Source organism: Equus caballus, chromosome 2 (genome assembly GCF_041296265.1).
Source record: "Equus caballus isolate H_3958 breed thoroughbred chromosome 2, TB-T2T, whole genome shotgun sequence".
Classification (NCBI taxonomy): Eukaryota; Metazoa; Chordata; class Mammalia; order Perissodactyla; family Equidae; genus Equus; species Equus caballus.
The window spans coordinates 44048708-44072364 of NC_091685.1; the positions used below are offsets into that span (position 1 = coordinate 44048708).

The 23657-nt window shown below is 44.8% G+C and overlaps 1 protein-coding gene across 2 annotated transcripts in view; it reads left to right on the forward strand.

Moving 5' to 3' along the window:
- The window catches only part of DNAJC11 (DnaJ heat shock protein family (Hsp40) member C11), a 66049-nt gene that overhangs the window by 29386 nt on the left and 13006 nt on the right, over positions 1 to 23657 (forward strand). For both annotated transcript variants that reach the window (XM_023635866.2, XM_023635868.2), the window contains exons 5-9: positions 17446 to 17574; positions 18553 to 18675; positions 19690 to 19763; positions 22634 to 22823; positions 23461 to 23546. In XM_023635866.2, the coding sequence (XP_023491634.1) occupies positions 17446 to 17574; positions 18553 to 18675; positions 19690 to 19763; positions 22634 to 22823; positions 23461 to 23546 (602 nt within the window). The remainder of the gene's footprint in view (positions 1 to 17445; positions 17575 to 18552; positions 18676 to 19689; positions 19764 to 22633; positions 22824 to 23460; positions 23547 to 23657) is intronic.

A 23657-nucleotide genomic window follows, 5' to 3' on the forward strand; every position in this document is an offset into this window, starting at 1 on the left:
CTCAGAAACCAAGGAGACTCCCCAAGCAGAAACGCAGGCTAGCTCTCTGAGACCTTGTCCTCTAGTCATGCTGCACAAGGCCTTGACATGTGACAGTCAGTTACAGGGCAGTATCAGGGAAAGGACAGCCACCTCACCACACATGGAGGCAGCAGGATTTCTTGGGCCAGTGAGGATATGGAGAACCAGATAATATAGAAGGTTTGGAACATTTCCAAACTGTTTTAAGCAGGGGCCTCATGCTCTCGTTTTCCCATGACAACAGCGCCGTCAACACCAGTCAGCAGGCTGTTTGGGCAACAATGAGGTGACTTTCACTCAATTGAGTCCCCGGTGGAGTTCGAATCTTGTAACCCAGCGCCGCGCCTGAGTCTGAGAATTGCCAGCCCTGCATATATCTTTTTCCTTTGATCTGTTAGGGAAGCGAATTGTCTGAGTGCTGCCCCATCCCCGTGGCAAATAGGCTATCTTGGTCAATTTGAGATGCCAGTTGTACTGAATGGCTGATGGAGCATGGCCCAGTGTTCCTGTTCGACTGTGTTAAGAGGACTCGGTGGCCAGGCTCTGTTGGTGAGGTCAGAATGGCCTGGCAAGCAGCCTGAGAATCTTCTAAAGAAAAAGAACAAATGCTAGCTTGCAACTGGGAAGCATGATAATACGAAATTCTGATCAAATACATTCCAGAAAATGGAATTTTTGGAGACCCCTGTAGCATTTAAAGGCCCGTATATTCAGAACACTCCCGTTTATTTGAAGTCTGCCTTTCGAAGTATATTTGTAAATGCCACTGCAGCTCCTTGCCACCATCCCTCCGCTTCGACAGATGCTGGCTTCAGTGGTGCAGAGTTATCTATTTGTCAGATGGAGGTAGAGAATTGAAACGCTGGCTGAACTGACTCAGGGAGTGTGTGAGATAATTGGGAGAGTTGATAGTCTCTGAGGTGCCCTGAACTGTGCTGGTGGGTTCCCTTCTTGGATCTCCCAGCCGGTGCTCGGGGCCAGTGCACTGTGGGGAGGTCTGGTGTGAAAGGTTAGTGCTGGCAGATGGAGGTGAGGGTGGAGGAGATGGGGTGGGAGCCTGGCAGGAACAGGCTTGGCTTTGGTACCTTTGCTATTCTGGCTGGAGTCTTTGCTGCATTCAGAGCAATGAAGGGGAAAGAGAACATCACAGTAGCCTGAGCCTCTGTGTCCTATGATAAAATTGGCCATCTGGGTGTGCGCAGTGATTGCTTATTGGGATTCTATAGAAATGTGTCTCCGGGCCATGTTTCTGTGGAATGAGGGAGCACAGCTGTGACCATTTCACACAAGCATGCAAGTTACTGTAAAATTCCCAATACTTTGCTACTTCCATAAACTGCTTCCAAATAAATAAGATATTTTCTAACCAGAAATACTGAGTGATAACCAGATGTTGGCTATGTAGCATTTTGAGGGAAGATTTTGAGCTGTATCTTTCATTCCCTTTCCGAGTGTTTTGCTTTTCAAGATGAGCAGAAACGTCTGGAACCTCCTTATCCTAAGAAGAAAGGGGTAATCTCCTCTTTTAAGAAGCCCACAGGGAGAAAGACTTGGCGGCCTTGAGGCTCAGCACTGGCCTGTCACCTCGACCCTCACAAAGGATCATGGCTTTTAAGGGGTTGACAGACTAGATAACATTGTGATGCTGCCATCTGAAACGTGGCTGGATAGTTCTCTCCATTTTCATCAGGAAGAGTTTGTTGGGTAGGGATTTTCCAGTCAGATGTGTGTACCAAGAACAGGCAAAAAGGTCGAGTGGGGAAAATTTTAGGTTAGAAACATGGACCCTGACACAGTGATGCATGACACAAAACAAACCATTTGACCTGTGTTTAGTTTTCTCATTTGTAAAATGAAGAATCTCCTCCAACTACCACACCAAGTTGTTAAACGACTGAAAAAATGGGAAATAAATGTTAATTTATTAGAGAGAGGCAAGCCTGCTAAATAAATGCAAGTTGGTACTAGCACCAAGGTGAGGTTAAGAGCTAAATTTTGCTTTAGTGTTTCATTTGGCACTACGTGGGAAGTACTCAGCTTCGTCAGGCAATTCCTTTGCCCATGGTGTCTGGGTTGGGTGGGGTCTCTCAATTGGGGTTTGAAAATGGCCCTCTGACGACACCATCAGCCTTCTGCTGTGGCAGAGGCCAGTGCTGTTCCAGTGTGGCCAGCCACCTGCAAGTCTTGGTTTGTGGGAACTGAGCTTTGGAAAGCACTGTGGGACCCAGAAGGATGAGTGGAATCCCACCTCCAGTGTGTGTTCAGCCAGTGGAATGCACACGTGCGCGCGTGCACACACACAGGAGGCGGCATGGTAGAGCTTTCTACCTGGAGTCAAGAGTCCTGAATTGGGCTTTGGATTCCACCCTCCAGTTCTCTGCCCTCGGTCAGGTTACTCCTCCAGCCTTAGCTCACTTCTTGTGTGAAATGAGAAGTTCACCACAAGGTCCACTGCTTGGGGTCAGAAGGCCCCAAGTCCCCAAAGTTCTTAGTTGCCTTTGTTTTCTGTCTTTGCTAAGTGGGAGCAAATTCTTCTGTATTTCCTGCTAGAAAATGCCAGGCTCAGGTTGCTTGGGTCCTAGGGTCTCAGGGGCCCTCCATATTGAGCCAGTGTCGGGGAAGGAATTTATGGTTGGACGGATGATGAGGTTCATCTGCGTCCACGAGGACTGTGTGTAACTGGAATCTGACTGGACCGCCTTGGCCGTCCTCCCTTCGTCTTTAAGATCTCTTTTATTTGCATAATCCATCTACATTTCTTGCCTCTTAGAGACTAGGATCGTACAGTAAGGTTGTTCCGTGCTATGGTCACTTCATATTGATTATATTAATTCCTCTCATTTGTTAATACCCATAAATCTCTCTCTCTGGATGGCAGCCACTTGGAGAGTTGGATGACAAGATCTCAGACAGTGTCGTTGGACGTTATTACTGCGTTCTTAATGAACTTGTTCAGATTCCACGTGAAGCAGAGCCTTAATTTGGGGATTGTTTGAGGGGTTTGGTTGTCTGTCTCTGAGGGTATAGACTGCCTTCTTTTTACCCTGTTATGTAACAGTTCATGGAGATTGTTACGCTGTTTCTTGGACCATTCTGTTCTCCTTTCAGTATTACAGAGGCTGACATAAATTCCTTGGCAAGACCTCCTTTCTGATTTTAGAAAGGCCAGCTTATCGGTGTGGTTCCTGTAATAGCTTAAAAGCACGATTCAGCTTTATCAGAAAAAAAAAATTTAAATAATGTATCAAGGAAGACATATGACCAATAAAATATTTTTAAATCTTAAAATGTTTTCATAAAGATGTATGAGTACATTACTCAATTACTTTTAAAGGATTTTTAAAAAGATTTGTTTTGGTTGCCATGGGTAATGATTATAGCCATCAGAATGTGCCTGTGGTTATGACTTCAGTCTGTTCTGTGGAAATGATTCTGATGTCATAAACTGACTCGACTTGGCTGACAGGATAATTGTGCAGAAGAAAAGCTGTTTGAACCCATATGTTTGTTGTACTCAATGGCAGGAAGGGGCAATTTACCGTATGCAGAAATGGGCTGCTATTGAATTTGAAGAAATTGGGAAGTTGTCGTATAAGGAGAAGGGATCAAGTCTGGGAAAGTGCTGTTATATAAAGTGGAGTCTTTGGGGAAGAGAAGAGGTGGCTGACTGTAGAAGGCATAGAGAAAGCTATTTAAGTGGGTGCTGGTTGGAGGACTGTTCCACCCCCATCCTGTCAGCATAATCACTTATAAATAAGAATTAAAGAGTATTGTTTATATGGGGCCGGCCCCGTGGCCCAGTGGTTAAGTTCACGCACTCCGCTTTGGTGGCCCAGGGTTTCGCTGGTTCGGATCCTGGGTGTGGACATGGCACCACTCGTCGGGCAGTGCTGAGGCGGCGTCCCACATGCCACAACTAGAAGGACCCACAACTAAAAATATACAAGTGTGTATTTTACTTGTATATTGTACTGGGGGACTTTGGGGAGAAAAAGGAAAAATAAAATCTTTTAAAAAAAAAAGACTGTTGTTTATAGATGTGAGGTAGGGGGCGGAATTGTTCTTGGAAATCCTGGTAGGTTTGAGTTTGATCCTCCGTAACATTGGAGAACACAGGTTTCAACTTCGATCTCAGGTTGAATGAGTCTGTGGAGACGGTCTCACAAGAGCCGCCATGGGCTCATCAGCTGTAAAACAGGCAGATTTCACATTACCTCTTAACGTAATTGCCACTTTTAGTGGAATTCTCAATTAGTAAACAGTTACTATGGAGACTGCATTTGACAGAAATTCCTCACATTATCCTTATGGCCAGATAAAAAAATATAAACATGAATATAATTCAGATTGGAACATTCCTGGCTGAATGAACAACTGATTCTATTCAAAGAGGGTTAATTAGTGCATCATTTCCAACCTGGCGAGAAGTTTCTCATTGTAGGAGTAAGGGGTAAGTAACTTTCTAGCTTGCCACGCTCAGAGTTTTTATGAGTGATGTCAACGAAGATGTGTTTGTCACATTCGCAGGTGACCCAAGATGGAAGGACAAAACCGAGATCCTAAAAGATCTCAGTGAACTAGAATGGAAGGGATAAATGTGCTAGCTAAGAGAAGGCGAGATGGGAAAAAATGGTGGTCTTTAATTGACTCACCGGCTTAATATTAGCAACAATTTAACATCTTTTGTTGGTTGGAGGTGAGTATGGTAAAGATGATCCATTTATTCACAAAGTAATTTAAATTGGGTGACTGTAAGGAGCCAGGCACTCTTCCAGGTGTGGACATGCAGCAGAGAAATAACAGTGCACAAGACTCTGCCCTCTCATGAAGCTTAGCAGTCTAGTTGAGAGAGCCAAATAATATGCAATAAGCACAATACACAAATTATATAATGTATTAGAGGATGATAATGCTGTGACAGGAAAATAGATTTGGGGTAAGGAGGGAGGGCTGCAGTTTTAAATAGGGTGGTCAGGCCTCACTGAGAAAGTGATATTGGAAGGAAGATGAGGAGAGAAGAGTTATCCCTGTGGATATCTGAAGGAGAGCTTCCCAGATGGAAGGAACAACCAGTGCAAAGGTGAAGTGGGTCTTGTATGTTCGAGGAATAGCAAAGAGGCTGGAGTGTCTGGAACACTGATGAAGGAAATTAGTAGGACTTGAGGTCGAAGAGGTACATCTTCCATTTCCCTAATGAGAAACAGTGACTAGCCTTAATTTGTGACGGGTCAAGAGAACAGAAACACCCAATAGCAGGAAGATGATTTTGGCTTGGTATAAGAAACACTGGACAACGTGGGCTGCTGAGGATTAATGGAAACTGCGCTTTTAATGACTATCTCATCTTGAACATGACATGGCAAGGACCTACATTGCCCAAGAGGCAGCAGGGGCGGGATATATAACTGAGATAAAAATAAGATTTCCAGGGGCTGACCCTGTAGCGTAGTGGTTGGGTTCGGCATGCTCTACTTTGGCGGCCTGGGTTCACGAGTTCAGATCCATTCACGGACCTACAACACTCGTCAACGTCATTCTGTGGCAGCATCCCACACACAAAATAGAGGAAGATTGACACAGATGTTAGCTCAGGGCTAATCTTCCTGAGCAAATAAATAAGTTTTCCAGCCTGTTTACAGAGCCAGTCCGGGAGTAGATTCTGGGCTGGCAGATAATGCTCCCGTCTAGGCTGGAGAACCTTTGGATCAGGAATGGTTGGGCTTTTGATGATGGCTGGTGGCTGCCAAGAAGAGGCTGGGCCCCATCTCTCCTACTCCAGGCCCTGCCTGTGAGTAATGGTGTCATTTGGTTATGTTGGATCCTCCTGATCAAGAAACATGTGAGACTAGACTTAACAGGCACAAGAAGTCTACTAACTTTTAAATATGCATATAAGAACTTTTTGAGATGTTAATAGTCTTTAAGTAGCCTCTAGTTTCGAAGTCTAAGGTGTGGGAAATTTTTTTCAGTTTTTTTTTGTCGAAGTAATGTAGTCATGCATCGCTTAGTGACAGGGATACGTTCTGAGAAATGCATCATTAGTTGATTTCGTTGTGTGAACATCATAGAGCGCACTTACACAAGCTTAGGTGGTACAGCCTGCTACACACCTAGGCTAATGGTACTCATCTTATGGGACCATCATCATATATGTGGTCTGTCGTCAACCGAAACATCATTATGCAGCGCATGACTGTATGAGTAAATAGTTTAGAGAGGCAAAGAGTTGTTAGACTTATACCCTTCCCACCCCTCCTTTCAACTCCTGACTCCTGTTGCCCGGAGGCGGCCACTCTGAGCTCTTTCTTCTGAAATTTCTTCTGCGTTTCTAAATTGCATATTTATATTGTTCTGTCTTTGTTTTTTCAGTTTTAGTAAATATCTGATGACCTCCTGCCAGAAAAGATAAGGATATAGTTCCCCAACATGGTACATGTTTTTCTTTCCCTCCATTGTAGTTATAATAGTCTTTTGGGTTAAATTAATATTCACTGTATAAATACTCAGCTGAGCCAGACAGTAGACCATGATTACCTGACCTTTGTTAATATGCTTTTTCCTCCGTGGTGTTAATAATTGTCTCATTTGGTTCCTTTTGATTTGTTTTCTATAAATCTATCACTAATTGATTTCCAAAGTCTGTTGAAACTGAAACTTTCCTCTCAGTTTCGTCTGACACCACAGGCCTAGAAATTCATAGGAAGGTAGAGGGGAGGGCTTTGGTGCTTGAGCTCTAGAGATGGATGCCCTGGGTTCCAGTCCTGTCTCTGCCACTCACCTTGTCAGCTATGGGACCTTGAGCAAGGTACTTCACTTCTCTGTTCCTCAGTTTCTTCATCTGTGAAATGGAGCTAATAGTACCTACCTCACGTTGTTGATGAAAGGATTACATGGAATAATGCATGTCAAATACTTGAAGAGTTCCTGGCGCACAATAGGCATTCATCAATGTTATTTTTTATTATTAATGCAATATCTCTTATTTTTTTTAAGGATATTACTTACAGATTTCTTGCCATTTTCTTTGGCATTTGTATTCTCTGCTTTCTGGTTCTTTTTGATCTTTACTTGGTTTCAGACTTCGTGTTGGAGGTTTTCCTCGATGTCTGACAGTCCTTGGCTGTCTGCTCATGAAGAGTGAGGCAGTGAGGCTGAGTAGCTGCTCCTTGTATTGGCAGGGCTTGTCACTGACAGGCTTCACTCTGGGACGTTTGGAGACTCCCTGCCATGGTTGGTGTCTAAAGGCCTTTTCTAATTAGCAGATGATTCTTCTCTGAGAGGAAGCCGCCAGTCTCCCGCCTGGCTGACGGCAGTCTTGTTGCTGACTGGGGTAGGAAGTTTGGGAAGCGACTGTTTGGTGTGCAGTCTCACTTCACCTTTGTTTCCAGTACGTGCCCCACACCTCCGCAGCTGTACCTGGAACGCCTTCTCTTTTTTTTTATTTATTTATTTATTTATTTTTTTGAGGAAGATCAGCCCTGAGCTAACATCTGTTGCCAATCCTCCTCTTTTTGCTAAGGAAGACTGGCCCTGAGCTAACATCCGTGCCCATCTCCCTCTACTTTATATGTGGGGCACCTACCACAGCATGGCTTTTGCCAAGCACTGCCATGTCTGCACCTGGGATCCGAACCAGCGAACCCTGGGCTGCTGAAGCAGAATGTGTGCACTTAACCACTGCGCCGCCGGGCCAGCCCCTAATTTTTTTTTTTTTAAAGATTTTATTTTTCCTTTTTCACCCCAAAGCCACCCAGTACATAGTTGTATATTTTTAGTTGTGAGTCCTTCTAGTGGCATGTGGGACGCCACCTCAGCATGGCTTAATGAGCCATGCCATGTCCGCGCCCAGAATCCAAACCAGTGAAACCCTGGGCCGCCAAAGTGGAGCCCACGAACTTGGCCATTCGGCCCCGGTGCCAGCCCCGTGGAATGCCTTCTCTTGATTTCTCCAAAAAACAAGCTTCTGTCACTTGTCTCCTTGGTGAGTGGGAGCTCTCCCGACTCCTGGGGTACCTGGTGCACCCAGATCCTGAGCTGGCAGACACTTGGATTTCACCTTTCTCTGCTGAATTAGTTACCATCTGTCCATCCAACTCTGTCAACTTCAGCATCTTCATTTCAAGGACTGTCAGAAATGGAGAACAGATTTGGGATAGCCATAGCTTGGGAAGAGGGGGAGGAAGGGAGAGGGAGGAGGTGGGTGTGGTTATAAAAGGGCAACACAAGGGATCCTTGTGGTAATGGAAATGGTCTGTATCTTAGCTGTAATGGTGGATACATGAACCCATGTATATGTGATAAAATTGTATAGAATATACATACCACAGATGAAAAATAAACCTGAGGCACTCTGAATAATATCATTGGATTGTATCCATGTCAGTATCCTGGTTGGGATAGTGTACTGTAGTTTTGCAGGATGTTATTGGGGGAAATGAGGTACATGGGATCTCTCTTATTATTTCTTACAGCTTCATGTGAACCTACAATTATCTCAAGGAAATTTTCAGTTAAGAAAAAAGACTGTCAACTAGCCCATGGTTCCCAGAGCCAGGAGGTGAACTCAGCTATGTCACAATAATACGTTTGCTTATTAGAAATGTAGATTCTCGGGCCCTACCTCAGAGCAACTCAATAGCAGGAGTCTGTCAGGCTGCTGCCTGGGAATCTGTATTTTAACAGGCTCCCCAGGGAATTCAGATGAGTGGCTGATTTGAGAACTGAATTTGCAGTAGTCTGCAGATGAGAGAATGAAAATGTACCTTTTTTGCGGTGCTTATTTCTATTTAATGGTTAAAGTAAAAAGGGTTGACTTTTTGTCTTTTTTTTTGAGGAAGATTAGCCCTGAGCCAACTGCTGCCAATCCTCCTCTTTTTGCTAAGACTGGCCCTGAGCTAACATCCATGCCCATCTTCCTGTATTTTATACGTGGGACGCCTACCACAGCATGGCTTTTGCCAAGCGGTGCCATGTCCACACCCGGGATGCGAACCAGTGAACCCCGGGCCGGCGAAGCAGAATGTGCGCACTTAACCGCTGTGCCACTGGCCCGGCCCCAAGGGTTGACTTTTGTATGGAACATTTGATAGTCCAGCAAGTCAGTGATCCAGTGGGATTGTAGTTTATAGGTTGCATTAAATACTTAAAAAGGTGATCTCTTCATCTGCTTCCTCTTGTATTTAGCTCCTTGAACCTTTAAACTTTAGCAGTTTGTGATTTTTGTTGAGTAGCTCACAACTTGAGAAATTAAATCAGATTCTTTAGACAACTTGTGTTACACTCTTATTACTGTGACCTGATTGTTTGAAGATAGTATGAAACTGCAGGGGCGGGGGGCTTGTTCCCCATACAGTCTCGTTAGCTCTAGTGTAAGGGGGAAAAAACTGCCCTATACTATGGATTGAATCTTTCAGCTCCAAAAAAGTCACAAAGGCCTCACTTGAGAATCTGTAGCTGCTGGCCGTCCCACTGACGATTTTTCCGTGGTATCATCGTTGTAGTAAAGGACTACACATAACTTGTCATTGTTGTCTTTTTCTGCTCTGAGAGCAGAGTTAGGTGCCCTAGAACGAGGGTTGGCAAAGTGGCCTGCTGCCTGTTTTTGTCCTGCCCATGAGCTAAGAATGGTTGTTACATTTTTAATAGTTTTTAAGAAATCAAAAGAAGAATAATGTTTTGTGACACATAAAAATGATATGAAACTCAGATTTCAATGTCCATAAATAAAGTTTTATTGGAACACAGCAGAGCTCACTCATTTCTGTGGTACCTGTGGCTGTTTGCGCTGCGGTAGCAGAGTTGTGTAGTTTCGACAATGCTTGCCCACAAACCTAGAATACTGTCTGGCCCTTTATAGAAGAAGCGTGGCAACCTGGCTCTGGAACAGTAAGCTGAAGTGTGTATTTTCCTTTGTAAACTCTTGTTATTTGAAAAATGTGGTTTAATAACAATAACAAAAGGACATGAACCTGCATATATTCAATTAGAAGTTGTTAGGAAAAATCTAACCCATTAATTTATCCAGGATTAGATTTCTGTTTATCTTTTTTTTTCCCTTGATCTTTTTTGATCTTCTGTCAGAATTCAAATCTGACTTTCATTCCTCTCAGTGACTTCTAGTTGTATAAAAAAGCATATTATCTTGAAAGAGAAAATGAATTGTAAGTTGTAGCCAAACTTCTTTGACACGTAGAGAAGAATCTATCTAGTTCTGGTACTCTGACCAGTCCATTTTCAAAAGATTATTTCCTTGAAATGGAAGACGAGCAGAAGGCAAGCATCTGAACCGCTTTCTGAAATGTTCAAGACATGCCCTTGAAACTCAGAGCGACTCGACCATTCTCTGGGACTGTTTCCTCTGGCATAGTTGGCATGTGAGCCTAACGTTCTTCTCCGCTCTCTTGACTCTTCTGGGTTAGTCCTTCTCCGTAGACTTGGATCAGCACCAGTGGCTGTCGAGTCTCAAAGTCACTGACTCGTTGGAGTTTTCGGTTATTTTGGCTTTGTTTAAAGAAACAACAAAATGGTTGAAAAAGTGATGACTTGAGCAAGACTTTTAACCTTCTAAAGGCCTCTCTACCCTCTGGTGAATCAGTTGATTCTCAGTGTAGAATTAACACAAATAGTCAACATTTACAAAGTTTTCTTTGGGAAAGGAAATAAAACCATATTTAACATTATTCTGAAAGTTTTAGCCAATACAGTTAGACAAATAATAAAAGATATAAATATTGAAAGGGCTATCATTATTTGAATATGATTGCCTGTCTTTAAAAACCAACTGAAAACTGTCAACACTAATGAGTTGAATGAGGTGGCCAGTTACAGAATATATGTCCATAAATCATTAGTTTCTGCCATTGCTGCCGTTTCGTCTCTTCATGGATTGTGGAGTAGCCTCTCCTGACTTCTCTCTCTGCTTATTCTTTGCCCCAACACAGCAACCAGAACGAGCCCACAGAATTCAGGTCAGACCAGGTCATGCAACTTGAAATGCTCCACTGTCTTTGCCATCATTCATTGTAAGCCAGCGTCCATAGGGTGGCCTGTAGACAGGGTGACCATGTCTACATCCAAACCAGGACATTTTTGAGACTGAAAAGGGGTGCTTAATTAAATTTCTACAGTTTTTTGATATATTTATTGACCCAACACTGGTTTTATTAAATTGGAGAACCTGTGAAAAGGCTTATCAAAAACTGTTTTCAGGGGCTGGCCCAATGGCATAGTGGTTAGGTGCGAGTGCTCTGCTTCGGTGGCCTAGGGTTCGCAGGTTCAGATCCTGGGCATGGACCTACATGCTGCTCATCAAGCCATGCTGTGGTGGTGTCCCACATACAAAATAGAGGGGATTGGGACAGATGTTAGCTTGGGGACAATCTTCCTCACCAAAAAACCCCACAAAACTATTTTCAGAATATTTCCTTTAAAAAATATACCTGTGTATATTAAAACACATTTTGAAAATTATATTGATTATGTGAACATTAAAAGTAGCAGAAGCAGAATCATTGTTTTTGGCATATATTCACATACTTTAATCAGTTTATCAGTTATGTTTGTCTCTGGTGCTGTGTGTTCTGGTTGTGTACTGCCGCATAACAAACCTCTCTGACACTTAGCGGCTCGCAGGAACAATTTGACTTTCTCTCGTGTTTCTGTGGATTGACTGGACTCAGCTGGATGGTTCTCACACGGGGTCTCCTCCGGCAGTTGCAGTGCGATGGCAGCTGGGTCTTGTCATGTGGAAGATGGCATCTGCACTCATGTGCCTCTCACATGCCTCAGCTGGGGTGGCCTGGCATCTCTCCCATGCTGCCTTCCCCACCCCCAGCTAGCTTGGGTTTCCTCTTGACATGGCAGTCTCAGGGCTGTTGGATTGTTATGTGTTTGCTAGCTTCCTCAGAAAGCATGTTCCAGAGACCTAGACCAGGCTGCAAGCCTTCTCATGACCTTCTCATGACGTAGCCTTGAGGTTTCCACCATCATGTCCACTGCATTCTGCTGGACAAAAACAAGTGCCCAGGCCAGTCTGGAATCAGGGAAAGGACACTGTGCAAGGGCAGGATGGCAGCAGGCGTGACTCACTGAGAGGCCTCCTCTACACTCTCACTTCCACAGTGTCACCCTATGTTTCTGAAGACTGTACTTTCCATGTCTTTTTTCTTTCATAACATTGCCCACCCTCTTCATGAAAGTTGTGTTTATATTTAGTATTTGAAATTTTTGACATACATCTCTGTATATCATAGTATTCTTTTTCTTTTTTAAGTAGGGCAACCAAGTTACTTGAAAGGTTCAAGTGCCTATTCTTTTTTTTCCCCCCTGCTTTTTGGTGAGGAAGATTGGCCCTGAGCTAACATCTGTGCCCATCTTCCTCTATTTTATATGTGGGACACCTGCCACAGCATGGCTTGATGAGCAGTGCATAGGTCTGTGCCTGGAATCTGAACTGGCAAACTCCAGGCAGCTGAAGCAGAGCATGCAAACTTAACCTCTATGCCACCAGGCCAGCCCCCTATCATAGTATTCTTTTTTTTTTTTTTTGAGGAAGATCAGCCCTGAGCTAACTACTGCCAATCTTCCTCTTTTTGCTGAGGAAGACTGGCCCTGAGCTAACATCCATGCCCATCTTCCTCTTCTTTATACATGGGACGCCTGCCACAGCATGGCTTTTGCCAAGTGGTGCCATGTCCGCACCCGGGATCTGAACCAGCAAATACCAGGCTGCTGGGAAGCAGAACGTGCGAACTTAACGGCTGCGCCACCGGGCCAGCCGCTATCATAGTATTCTTAATTGATAAAATCTCTCAATTCTGAATTTCTTCGTTTTGGAACATACAAATATTTTCGCCTAAGTATTTTCCCAAGTATTGTCTTTTTGCCTCCATTCAGAGTATTTTTATTTGACAAATTTTTAATAAACTGCCTTTATTTATGATCTTTTGAATGCTTCATCAAATTTAGATGCCTCAAAACTATAGGCGGGCCTTTCAATTTTATTCCATTCTAGGGCAGAGTATAAATTTAAATAACTAATTAATTAAAAACAGCTTCACCGAAAATTGAGATATCCAAAATGCCGTTATAGTATTTCAAAATGAAATAAACTGTTTGAGCTCTTACCCTTTTATTTGTTCAGTTTTTCCCTCCTCAAGAGATCAATTTCAGGGTATTCTTGGTTACATGCTTTGTTTTCAGTGATTGCAATTTCTTAAATATTTTAAAAGCTGCAGGGTTTATTATGCTCCATTTTAAAAAGGAGTTCTACAAAGGCTCACACATTCCTAATACACAATTTATTTTTTTTTTGAAGAAGAAGATTAGCCCTGAGCTAACATCTGCTGCCAGTCCTCCTCTTTTTGGTGAGGAAGACTGGCCCTGAGCTAACATCTGTGCCCATCTTCCTCTGCTTTTTTTTTTATATGTGGGACACCTGCCACAGCATGGTTTGCCAAGTGGTGGCATGTCCGCACCCGGGATCTGTGCCGGCAAACCTTGGGCTGCCAAAGCGGAACGTGTTAACTTAACGGCTGCACCACCGGGCCGGTCCCCTAGTACACAATTTTTAATGCACTGCCATGCTTTAGGTTTTTTTGTATTCAGAATCAACTTCACAAAAAATTATTCTGTTACTCTGTGAATATACAGACATATTTGTACAATTTGACAACGATAACTTTGTTTTCCATAGGTAGAATATCGCAGCTTGTTTTGATGCAATCATGCATTGTGTGTATACTATAACTAATTCTGACTACTTCTGCCCCACAGGTTCTTGATTTAATAAGACCACTTTACATTCAGTGTGGAACTTTTTCACTGAGTTTACAGTAGCATTAATAATAATGTCAGGTGTTTCACCTTCAAAAATCAAATGATTATTAAGGTTACCTGATATTCTGTTTGAAGCATGTGGTTGACATTGATATAAAACTGGCATCGTTAGCAGTTGTAAGGTTCTTCTATTAATAGAACCAACATGTAAACAGCTATTGCTTTGTCTTTCATTTGTGCATTACAAACCTTAAAATGGAAAAATGAGAGAAATTAACATAGTAGAGGGACTACCAGTTGCTGTAAGAGAAAAGTCCTTTTCCACGGTTATATGTAGCTCCGCCTGCCGCTGCAGCCTTGCTTTTGGACATGGTCTTCTTAAAAGAATGACTCACTGTTGAAGAATATGCTGGTACTTCATTGGCAGATCTGAGAGTTATAATTTTCATATGCTCTGAGTTGGCACTATGGATGGTTGATGTTGAAAAACATTTTGTACAAGTTACAAATTCATCAGCTTTCTGAGAAAATGGAGATGTATTACTTAATTTGTTTTTCATTAAACACACACTGTATTTAATCTCATTGCTGCCTGGAGAGTTTCTCAAAAAAGTAAGCATTGCTGGGGCTGGCCCCGTGGCCAAGTAGTTAAGTTCGCGCGCTCCACTGCAGGCGGCCCAGTGTTTCGTTGGTTCGAATCCTGGGCGTGGACATGGCACTGCTCATCAAACCACGCTGAGGCAGCGTCCCACATGCCACAACTAGAAGGACGCACAACGAAGAATATACAACTATGTACTGGGGAGCTTTGGGGAGAGAAAGGAAAAAAATAAAATCTTTAAAAAAAAAAAAGTAAGCATTACTCCCCCTCCAAAAAAAACCCTGTAAATTTATATCAAAAGTTGCCAAATTCAGCCCACTGCCTGTTTTTGTTAGACCTGTAAGCTAAAATTGTTTTACATTTTTAAAGGGTTGGGAACAATATTTTGAGACATGAAAATTATATGAAATTTAGATTTCGGGGTCAATGAACAAAGTTGCCTTGGAACACGGTCAGGCCCAGTCATTTACTGGCTACTCTGGCTGCTTTCCCCAGTAAAAGCAGAGTCAAATTGCAACAGAGACTGTACGGCCCACAACTCCTAAAACATTTACTATAGCCCTTCACGGAAAACACATGCAACTCCTGATTTAGACCATTCAGTAGATGAGAAAAAACACCGCCAAGAGTGTTGGGACTGCTCTCTCATTCTTTCTCCTACGGGACTGGCTCATCTCTGCTTTCCCGCACGTGTTCACGCACCTGGAGTTTCCCATGGACATGGCTGACCAGTTTCTTGACAGGCTCATACATGTCACAGGCCAAGGCACCAGCCACCTGCTTGATGCTTGCTGAGCATCTCATACCTCTCCCGCCACCGAGACTGGAAGGAGTTAGCTGTGCCTAGCTACTGTATCAGCAAGCGCTTGCGTGCGAGTACTAGAATGGGAGGCGCTGCTCACATTTCACCTGGAAAAGATGGGAGAAGAGTGATGGGTTATCTTTGTCATCTCCTAAAGTCACTGTGTAGCCCACACACCATTAGATGAGATGGTAGTAGATGCTACAAATGCAAAGTGAAGTCCTAGCCACCAAACCCACTCTGGCGTCTTAGTTTAAGGCAGCTATTGACAATAATAGTACTAATGATGATAATAACACTATTGATGATGATAATACTATTAGTGGTGATGATATAGTCATGCGTCACTTAATGATGGGGATATGTTCTGAGAAACACGTCGTTAGAGGATTTCATCATTGTGCGAACATCACAGAGTGTACTTACACAAATCTACATGGTGTGGCCTATTACACACCTAGGCTATATGGTGCTAATTTTATGGGACCACCGTCTTATATGCAGTCCACCGTTGACCACAGCTTCGTTATGCAGAGCATGACTACCGTTGATGATAATTCTATTGGTGATGATAATACTTTGTTTAAAAATGAAAATCCAGGATAATTACTAAACTAATTAAAAGAGCAGGTTAGAGGCCAGCCTGGTGGCACAGCAGTTGAGTTCGCATGCTCTGCTTTGGCAGCCTGGGGTTTGCCAGTTTGGATCCTGGGTGCGGACCCACGCACTGCTCATCAAGCCATGCTGTGGCAGGCATGCCACATATAGAGCAGAGGAAGATGGGCATGGATGTTAGCTCAGGGCCAGTCTTCTCGGCAAAAAGAGTAGGATTGGCAGCAGATGTTAACTCAGGGCTAATCTTCCTCAAAAAAAATTAAAAAAAAAAAAAAAACAGGTTAAACTGGTATTATCCCGGATAAACCCACCTCTAACGTTGTACGTGATCACCCATGCAAGACACTCCCTCCCAGCTCCTCATCTGCCTTTCTCTGCTTCTGCTCCAGCCCAGTGGCCTCCTCATTCCTCCATTAGACACCCACAGTTTAGACACCCCTCATTTCCCTCACATGTCTTTGTTCACATGTCCCCCTTCTCAGAGAAAAACACACCCTCCCAAGCTACTTTTTGGGTGATAGAAACGTTTGTGCCCTGATTTTGGAGGTGGTTTCACAAGTGTATACATCTCACAAAACTGATTGAATTGTACACTTCAAATGGGTGCAGTTTGTATTATTATATTTAAACTTCAATAAAGTTTTTTTTTAAATGGACTGCAGATGGGGGCTGGCCCCGTGGCCGAGTGGTTAAGTTCGCGCGCTCCGCTGCAGGCGGCCCAGTGTTTCGTCGGTTCGAATCCTGGGCGCGGACATGGCACTGCTCGTCAGACCACGCTGAGGCAGCGTCCCACATGCCACAACTAGAGGAACCCACAACGAAGAATACACAACTATGTACCGGGGGGCTTTGGGGAGTAAAAGGAAAAAATAAAAAAATAATAAAAAAAATCTTTAAAAAAAAAATAAATAAATAAATAAATGGACTGCAGATGATCTAATAAAAATGTGTGTCTGGTTATGATTTTATATGTCAGATTAAAATATATGCCCATTTGAAAAGTCTTATGACAATAAAAGAAAATGAACATCGATCTTCTGAGTATGGAGCATTTTTATCAGTCAGCAAAATTTTAGCTTAGTAGTTCTTGAGAGAATATGGTGTTCTGTTTCTCATAACTTAATTGTCAAATTAATTTTAGAAGGAGGAACAATTTATAAATTTCCATTTGTTCATAATTTGTTTTGTTTGCACGTCTTTATCTTTGAAGATATTTTTATGTTTTAAAGAGTTTTAAGGCAGTTTTGTGATGTAAGTATTTAGAGAAAAATGTTTAATCCATGTAGCTAATTTCTAGGTGGTTTTGTACATTCATGGGTTAAATATGGAGATGACCTGTTTAGAGCCATGAAATAGGTCCTGTTTGGTCTCTCAAAATCAAATTGCGTAGATCTTATTTCTCCTCCTAACTTGTCTTAGGCATGTCGTTCATCCACAGACATGACTGGTTTCTGACTCTGGAATCGATGGTGCTCTGCCATGTTTTGGTTTGAACTGGGACGTTCATATTCTGTGGGCTTCGTTGTGGAGTCTTGCCTGCACCCAGTGAACTACACCAGCTGCCAAAGTGTAGTTTGTCTTATTCCACAAATACTACCCCTGGTGCTGACTGCTTGCTTTTCTGCCCCAGGGGACCATCAGCGTTGGCATTGATGCCACTGACCTTTTTGATCGCTATGAGGAGGAGTATGAAGATGTGTCCGGAAGTGGCTTTCCACAGATTGAAATTAACAAGATGCACATATCCCAGTCCATTGAGGTAAAGTGCACAGACGCCTCCCCAGTTGTGGAGGGGTTCGGGTTAACGAGGCGCAGCACACCAAGCAGCTGGAATGAGGGAATCTGCTAAGGGTTGTCTTCATCTTTATTTATGAAAAGATGCAAATAGGCACTTAAAAATAAAAGCTCTGATCCCAACCTTGTTTTTTACTGCTTTGCCAACATGTTAGCAGCATGAGTGCTGGGGGCCAAGGGGGCTTAGCTACCAAGGTCTCAGGGCTCTCCAGTCAGAAAGTGTTAATGGGCTCAGAGAAGTGAAAGCCCAAGGTTATGGTGATTTTAGCAGAGACAGCAGACCTCTGTGAGTAATTCTAAGAACCAGTCTTAGTTTTAAGGCACATTCTCTTGTGTGCTGAAAACACAAGGTTTACCTGAGCCCTGGGGTCACTTAAATGTCATCTTTCTGCCCACTATTTGGATGTGGTGTCAGGCCACTCTCCTGAGGGGTACAGAGGTCTCTACCTCCTCAACTCATTTATTTATTCTCAAGTGTATCAACCTAGAACATGAAGTCCTAACTCAGGAAATTGCCCCCTCTTGGAGCTACCAGAGTCAGTCAGTATGGCCATGGGAGGGTTCTTCAGTCCCTAATGCTGGTGGTGGCGCGCAAGGATTGCAGAGCCCAGGTGTCCAGAAGTGGGAAGGCACATAGTGAAGTCATTGCAATCTGATGCCCTTGGTACACTAAGAACTAGAGGGTGGCCCTGTGTTTCCCCTGTTTTTTTTTAAATTTGCCCATTAAAGCTTTTGCAAAAGATTACCTTAGTGGCCACATGCAGTTCACATGGCAAAGTGAGAGAGAAGTGAAGCTGTTGCGGTAATTCTGTGTCCCTACACACTTGAACTGTGGAGTCACCTGCGCTTTTGGCCTTGCACTTATAATGTATTCATCAGGCTGCTATCTCTGGCACTTCCTATTGCTTTGATTGATTTATAATCAGCAAATATCACTTCCTAGGCACCCTTGACAGCTACAGACACAGCCATCCTCTCTGGAAGCCTCTCAACGCAGAATGGGAATGGAGGGGGTTCCATTAACTTTGCACTCAGACGAGTCACTTCTGCAAAGGGGTGGGGAGAGGTAAGAATGTCGACTGGGTGGATCGTGTTGTCCATTGCAAAGCCTTATTTCGAACATTTACGCTCTAAAAGCTAACCATCAAAATGACCTGGGTTGGTCACATCCTTGTGTAACAGGGAACCAGATGTCAAAATTCCATAGGTTGACTGTCCCCAGGAGGAAAATATGTTTCATAGCTGAGAAGGAATTCTCCCAGTCTGCTTAACAGGTCAAAGTTTAGGACAGAACAACCAGATTTTGCTTGAAATTCCAAGGTCCAGAAATCCAACCTGTAGAGACTCTTTCTTCCCTTTAAGCAAAAATCTGTGGGCTCTTACTTTCTTTTCCTACACAATTGGGAAGGCAGGTGCCTCTGTCTCAGTGCTCTGGTCCACTGATTGGTAGTCATTTAACAGCCAGTTCTGCGAGCAAATTGGGCTGCACCAAATTAACTTTGAAGCGTTGCCTTGAAAGTCACCCAGACTAGTAAATGAGGCAGCCAGAACCGGCAGGACTTCCAAGGCCATGAGTGCGGAACTGCTGACGGGCTTAATATCAGACCCCTGAGAACCATCTCCAGGCGCCTGTGAGACCTGCGGACAGTGAAGCAGAGCAGAATGAAAATGCCAAGTGGGCACTGCGGGGGAGGGGAGGGCTCACGCCTGCCTGCAGCAGGCGCTCTGTCGATGGGCACGGCTGCTCTGCCACAGGGAGGAGCACGGAGCGCCAGTCTCCTCTTCGGACTTGAGCTAGGGAGATGAGGGTCAGATGCGAGCGATGTTTTATTTGAAGGGGTCCTTTTTGAAACATGCCTCATTGAAATCTCCCTTTGCATCCGTGGAGACAGTCATCTCCATTGGGCAAAGGTTAAGATGAGACATTAAGAATCTTCCAGCCTCTACTTTTAGAGCCCTGGCCAGGACTCATGGCACTGAGTTAAATGAAGGGATTATAACCAGAGGTCCTTACCTGAGGCTGGGTTGCTGCTGTGAGATAAAACGCCATTAATCCTTTTTCTTTTTCTTTTTTGAACAGTTAGAATTTGGAGCTGGGGATCTGCAGGGGCCTTTATTTGGTCTAAAGCTGTTCCGTAATCTCACACCAAGATGGTAAATATAAAGAGAGAAACCTTCTTTGATGGTCTTTGTGGATTTAGGAGACCAGAACCTGTGTATTCTTTTTGTCAAGGTTATCTGGAGTTACCTTGTCTGTCCTCCAGGGTCACTGGGGGCAGACCCTGCACCGCTGGCGTGGAGCCTGGGCAGCGTGCCTGTTGCCCATAGCACTGGCTTGGGGGTTCTGCTTGTCCCAGCCCTGCGCCAGGCTTCCGCCCTGTGGCACGCAGTTTCCTCCTTTGTGGGGATGAGGCTCTTTATCTGCCTGGTCACCGTGGGCTGTGAGGACCCCTAGAGACTGGAAGGAAAGCACCTTTAGGGAAGTTGGTCAGCAGTCTGAAATATTCATGAACTTGTGGGTCATTTCTTTGTCCCAGAGAATGTGTGTTAAGTTCTGAAAAGGTGCGTTATTAAGCAGTGAGGCAGCTTGTGAGACCACCTAGTTATCAGACAGATTTATAGATGCCAGAGCTTTAAATTCCCACCAGCCTCTGCTCTCCTTCATCTTTGCTGTGTCAGTGATGTCACACTCCTGGAACTGCACCTCGCTGTCCCTTCTAGAACAACAGTGGTGTCCTTCCTTCCCATTTGAGGGGTATCTGTGTGAGCTCAGGTAAAAGAATTAGGTGGAAGGTAAAATAAAACCTCTTTCCTCTGGGGGATGACATATAGCCAAGGGAGATCTGAAATGGAGTATATGTGTGAAAATAAAGGTGCTGCCCTTCCACTTGGATGTGTGTCTGCCAGCTTGCCAGGTTCTGTGGAGTCAGACCACTCCCGCCCTCTGGTCTGACAGTGAAGGCAAGTTCATAGGTTGGTTGACATGCGGAGAGTAGCGAAGTGTTTTGAGAGGGGGCGTGGCATCTGGGACGGGTGAAGATGGAGCTTGTGAAGTTGAGCCAGCCTGAGTAGAGGCCCAGAAGCAGTGTTTCCAGGCAGGGAACACGGCGTAGAGAGGTACTCGAGACTCCCTGGTGTTGGTTAGAACGCGCCTTCCCAGGCCTCTGCCCTGGGCTTTGGATTCACTGCATCTGGGAGGGGACAAGGATTTATCTTTTTAACCAGAACTGCAGGTGAACAGTATACATACATGTCAGCATTGTTCTAACCCTGTCTGCTTAGGGTTGTCACCTCTGGGACCGACTAAAAGCAGATTCCTGCCCCCGCCCCAGACTGACTGAATCGGGTCCTCTGAGGGAGAGGACTGGGAATCCGTGGTTTTATCAAGCATTCTGGGTCACTCTTAAGATTGGGCAAGTTTAGGAGACACTTCATTGAGGAGACTCTGTCGGCCATTTTGTTCTGGTTGAGCCTCAAGGCGCCCGGCCATTGGAGGCCACCTGAGTCTAGGGCTGGCTGGTTTTCAGCTTTTGCAGGTTTGGAATTTGAATTTTGTCATAGTACCCAGAGTATCAGACTTGAGAACAGATTTATAAGCAAGGATGCCACTTTGTTAATGTTCAGTGAGTGTCTGCTCTTCAGGGAACCCTGATCCTAGGGTCCAGTTATTTATGAGTCCAAATCAGAGGGTAGTCGGTGAGTGTGGAATCAGCCCCAAGAAAGGCAGGCAGCCTGTGGAGTGTTCTCGGTCTCCCAGGGCAGTGCCTGCCTTTCTCATCTCCCGAGAGACTGTCTCTCTCTCTCTCTCTCTAGAACACGCTAGATAAAAATACTAGCTCTTATTACTTTGATTAAACAGGCATCTCACTCTTTATATTTTGATTCTTTTAAATGTCACTCTGTAACTCTTGTCTTGAAGTTCTAGAGGTGACTTTTATCTTTCTCTTCTTCCTGCTTGCCTCCCCTCAGCCCAGTGTGGCTAAAGCAGAAAAATGTAGCTGTTGTCCTCTCTGACTCCAGTGTGAGCTAAATGAGAGAAAACATTAGGTGGGACCTGTCGGGAGTAAGGAGTTAATTCTTAGTTCATTTGGCCATGGGAACCTATTGGAAGTTTGTGAGAACAGGAGCGAAAATGATCAGTTATATTTGTTATTATTATTTTAATGGCAAAAGTGACACCTCCAGAGCTTAAGAAGGAGAGAAAGAAACTAAACTTAAGCAATCTACTGAATGTTGGGCTGTTTACTAAAGAAGGCCAGCTGTTTGCTCACCTTTAACACTTTGAGTGAAATGGTGTGAATTCTTTGTTATTGAAATGAAATACCCCTTTTTAACCAGAAGATGGGGCTGGCTCCCCTGGAAACAACCTTCAGAGGCCTTTCAGGGGAAATAGTTTACTGTACTAGTTTTGCAAGTAGCTTCAGTCAGTAGCACAGGACCCTGGAGAGACATCAGGATCACATGGGCCGTCTTAAACGTACACTGCTGCCTGGGCCCCCCCCCAGAAGTTCTGACTTAGTTGCTCTGAGGCACGCTCTGGGTGAGTGGTTCCCAAGCTTTGCTGCACAGTTAGAATCACCTGGCGAGCTTTAACCTTCCCGGCCTCTACATCAGAACGCCTGGGGCCAGGAGCCAACTAACGGCATTTTCAGATGAGCCAGGGGATTCCAGCGTGCAGCCAAGTTTGGGGACCTCCCCATGTGATTCTAAACTGCAGCGGGATTGGATCTGTCGGCTTAGGAACGCAGACACTGAGGTGCCTCTTTGGTTGTAGCTGAAGTTAGAATGAGCTGGCGTGGGCAGTGCAGATGAGCAGGGAGGATTGCTGGAGAGATTGCACCCTGTCACCCTCCCTCTGTCTCTCATGATGGAGGCTTGGTCACCTGCTTTCCTTGCCGGGAGCTGGCCCAGGGGTTAATGGAAGTGATAGTGAGCAGGGTCTTAGCCTGGCGGAGAGGAAGGGGCCAAGAACAGCTGAGAGCCACGTGTCACCCAGGACTCTTTCTGTCTGTGCGTCCCCTCAGCTTTGTGACGACAAACTGTGCCCTGCAGTTTTCGTCCCGTGGAATCCGGCCCGGCCTTACCACTGTCCTGGCCCGGAACCTGGACAAGAACACCGTGGGCTACCTGCAGTGGCGGTGGGGTATCCAGTCGGCCATGAACACTAGCATTGTCCGGGACACCAAAACCAGCCACTTCACTGTGGCCCTTCAGGTGAGGGCAGAGCTCGCACAGGACCCACTCCTGCTGCCGTCTCTATGTGTCCCCTGTGGCCTTCACCCTGTTCCCCTTGCCCGAATCTGAGCACCTGTGGGGGTCCTGAGGGGCAGAGTTCACTCACTCACGCTCAGAGTGTTGAAATACTGTTGTTCTCAGGCTCCCAGAATAGCTGTGTTCCACTTATCTGTAAAAATGTGCCCTTTTTTCACATCTTCTGGTGAGAGAAGCCCAACAAATCAGGGTGGGAGAGAGCCCTTGTTGATAAGCGACCCCGAAGCATGCTCATGCACTCAAATGCCACTGTGGCCGGGCAGGGACACGGGGAGGGGCCATCGCTCAAACGGCAGCTGCTCTGTAGCTCTCGCCAGCTGCTGCCATGTGAGAATGCAGGCTCGGTGTTGCAGTGTCTTTTATTTTTCATGAGAAGTCAGAAAACTGGGTTTTTATGTGAAACCTCCCAGTTTTAAAATCTTGGCTACTGGTAAATTCTCACACAATTTGTGCAGCTGCCATATGGTGGCCCCTGCCTGAGAGGCCTGCCCGGGGTAGGTGCTCAGTGCAAGGGCATACTCACCTTACCACAAAGTCTTGGCCAGCAGCCATGCCTTCTTTTTCCCCTCTGTCTTCTCAGCTTGGAATCCCTCACTCCTTTGCACTGATCAGCTATCAGCACAAATTCCAGGATGATGATCAGACTCGCGTGAAAGGATCCCTTAAGTAAGTTCTGGCCTGGCTGACCCGAAAGCATGCCTGGTCTGTGTGGGGGTTTCTGATGGTGGAGCCCATGGGTGTAAGATGCCTGCTCGTGTTGATCTCTCGTGAGATCAC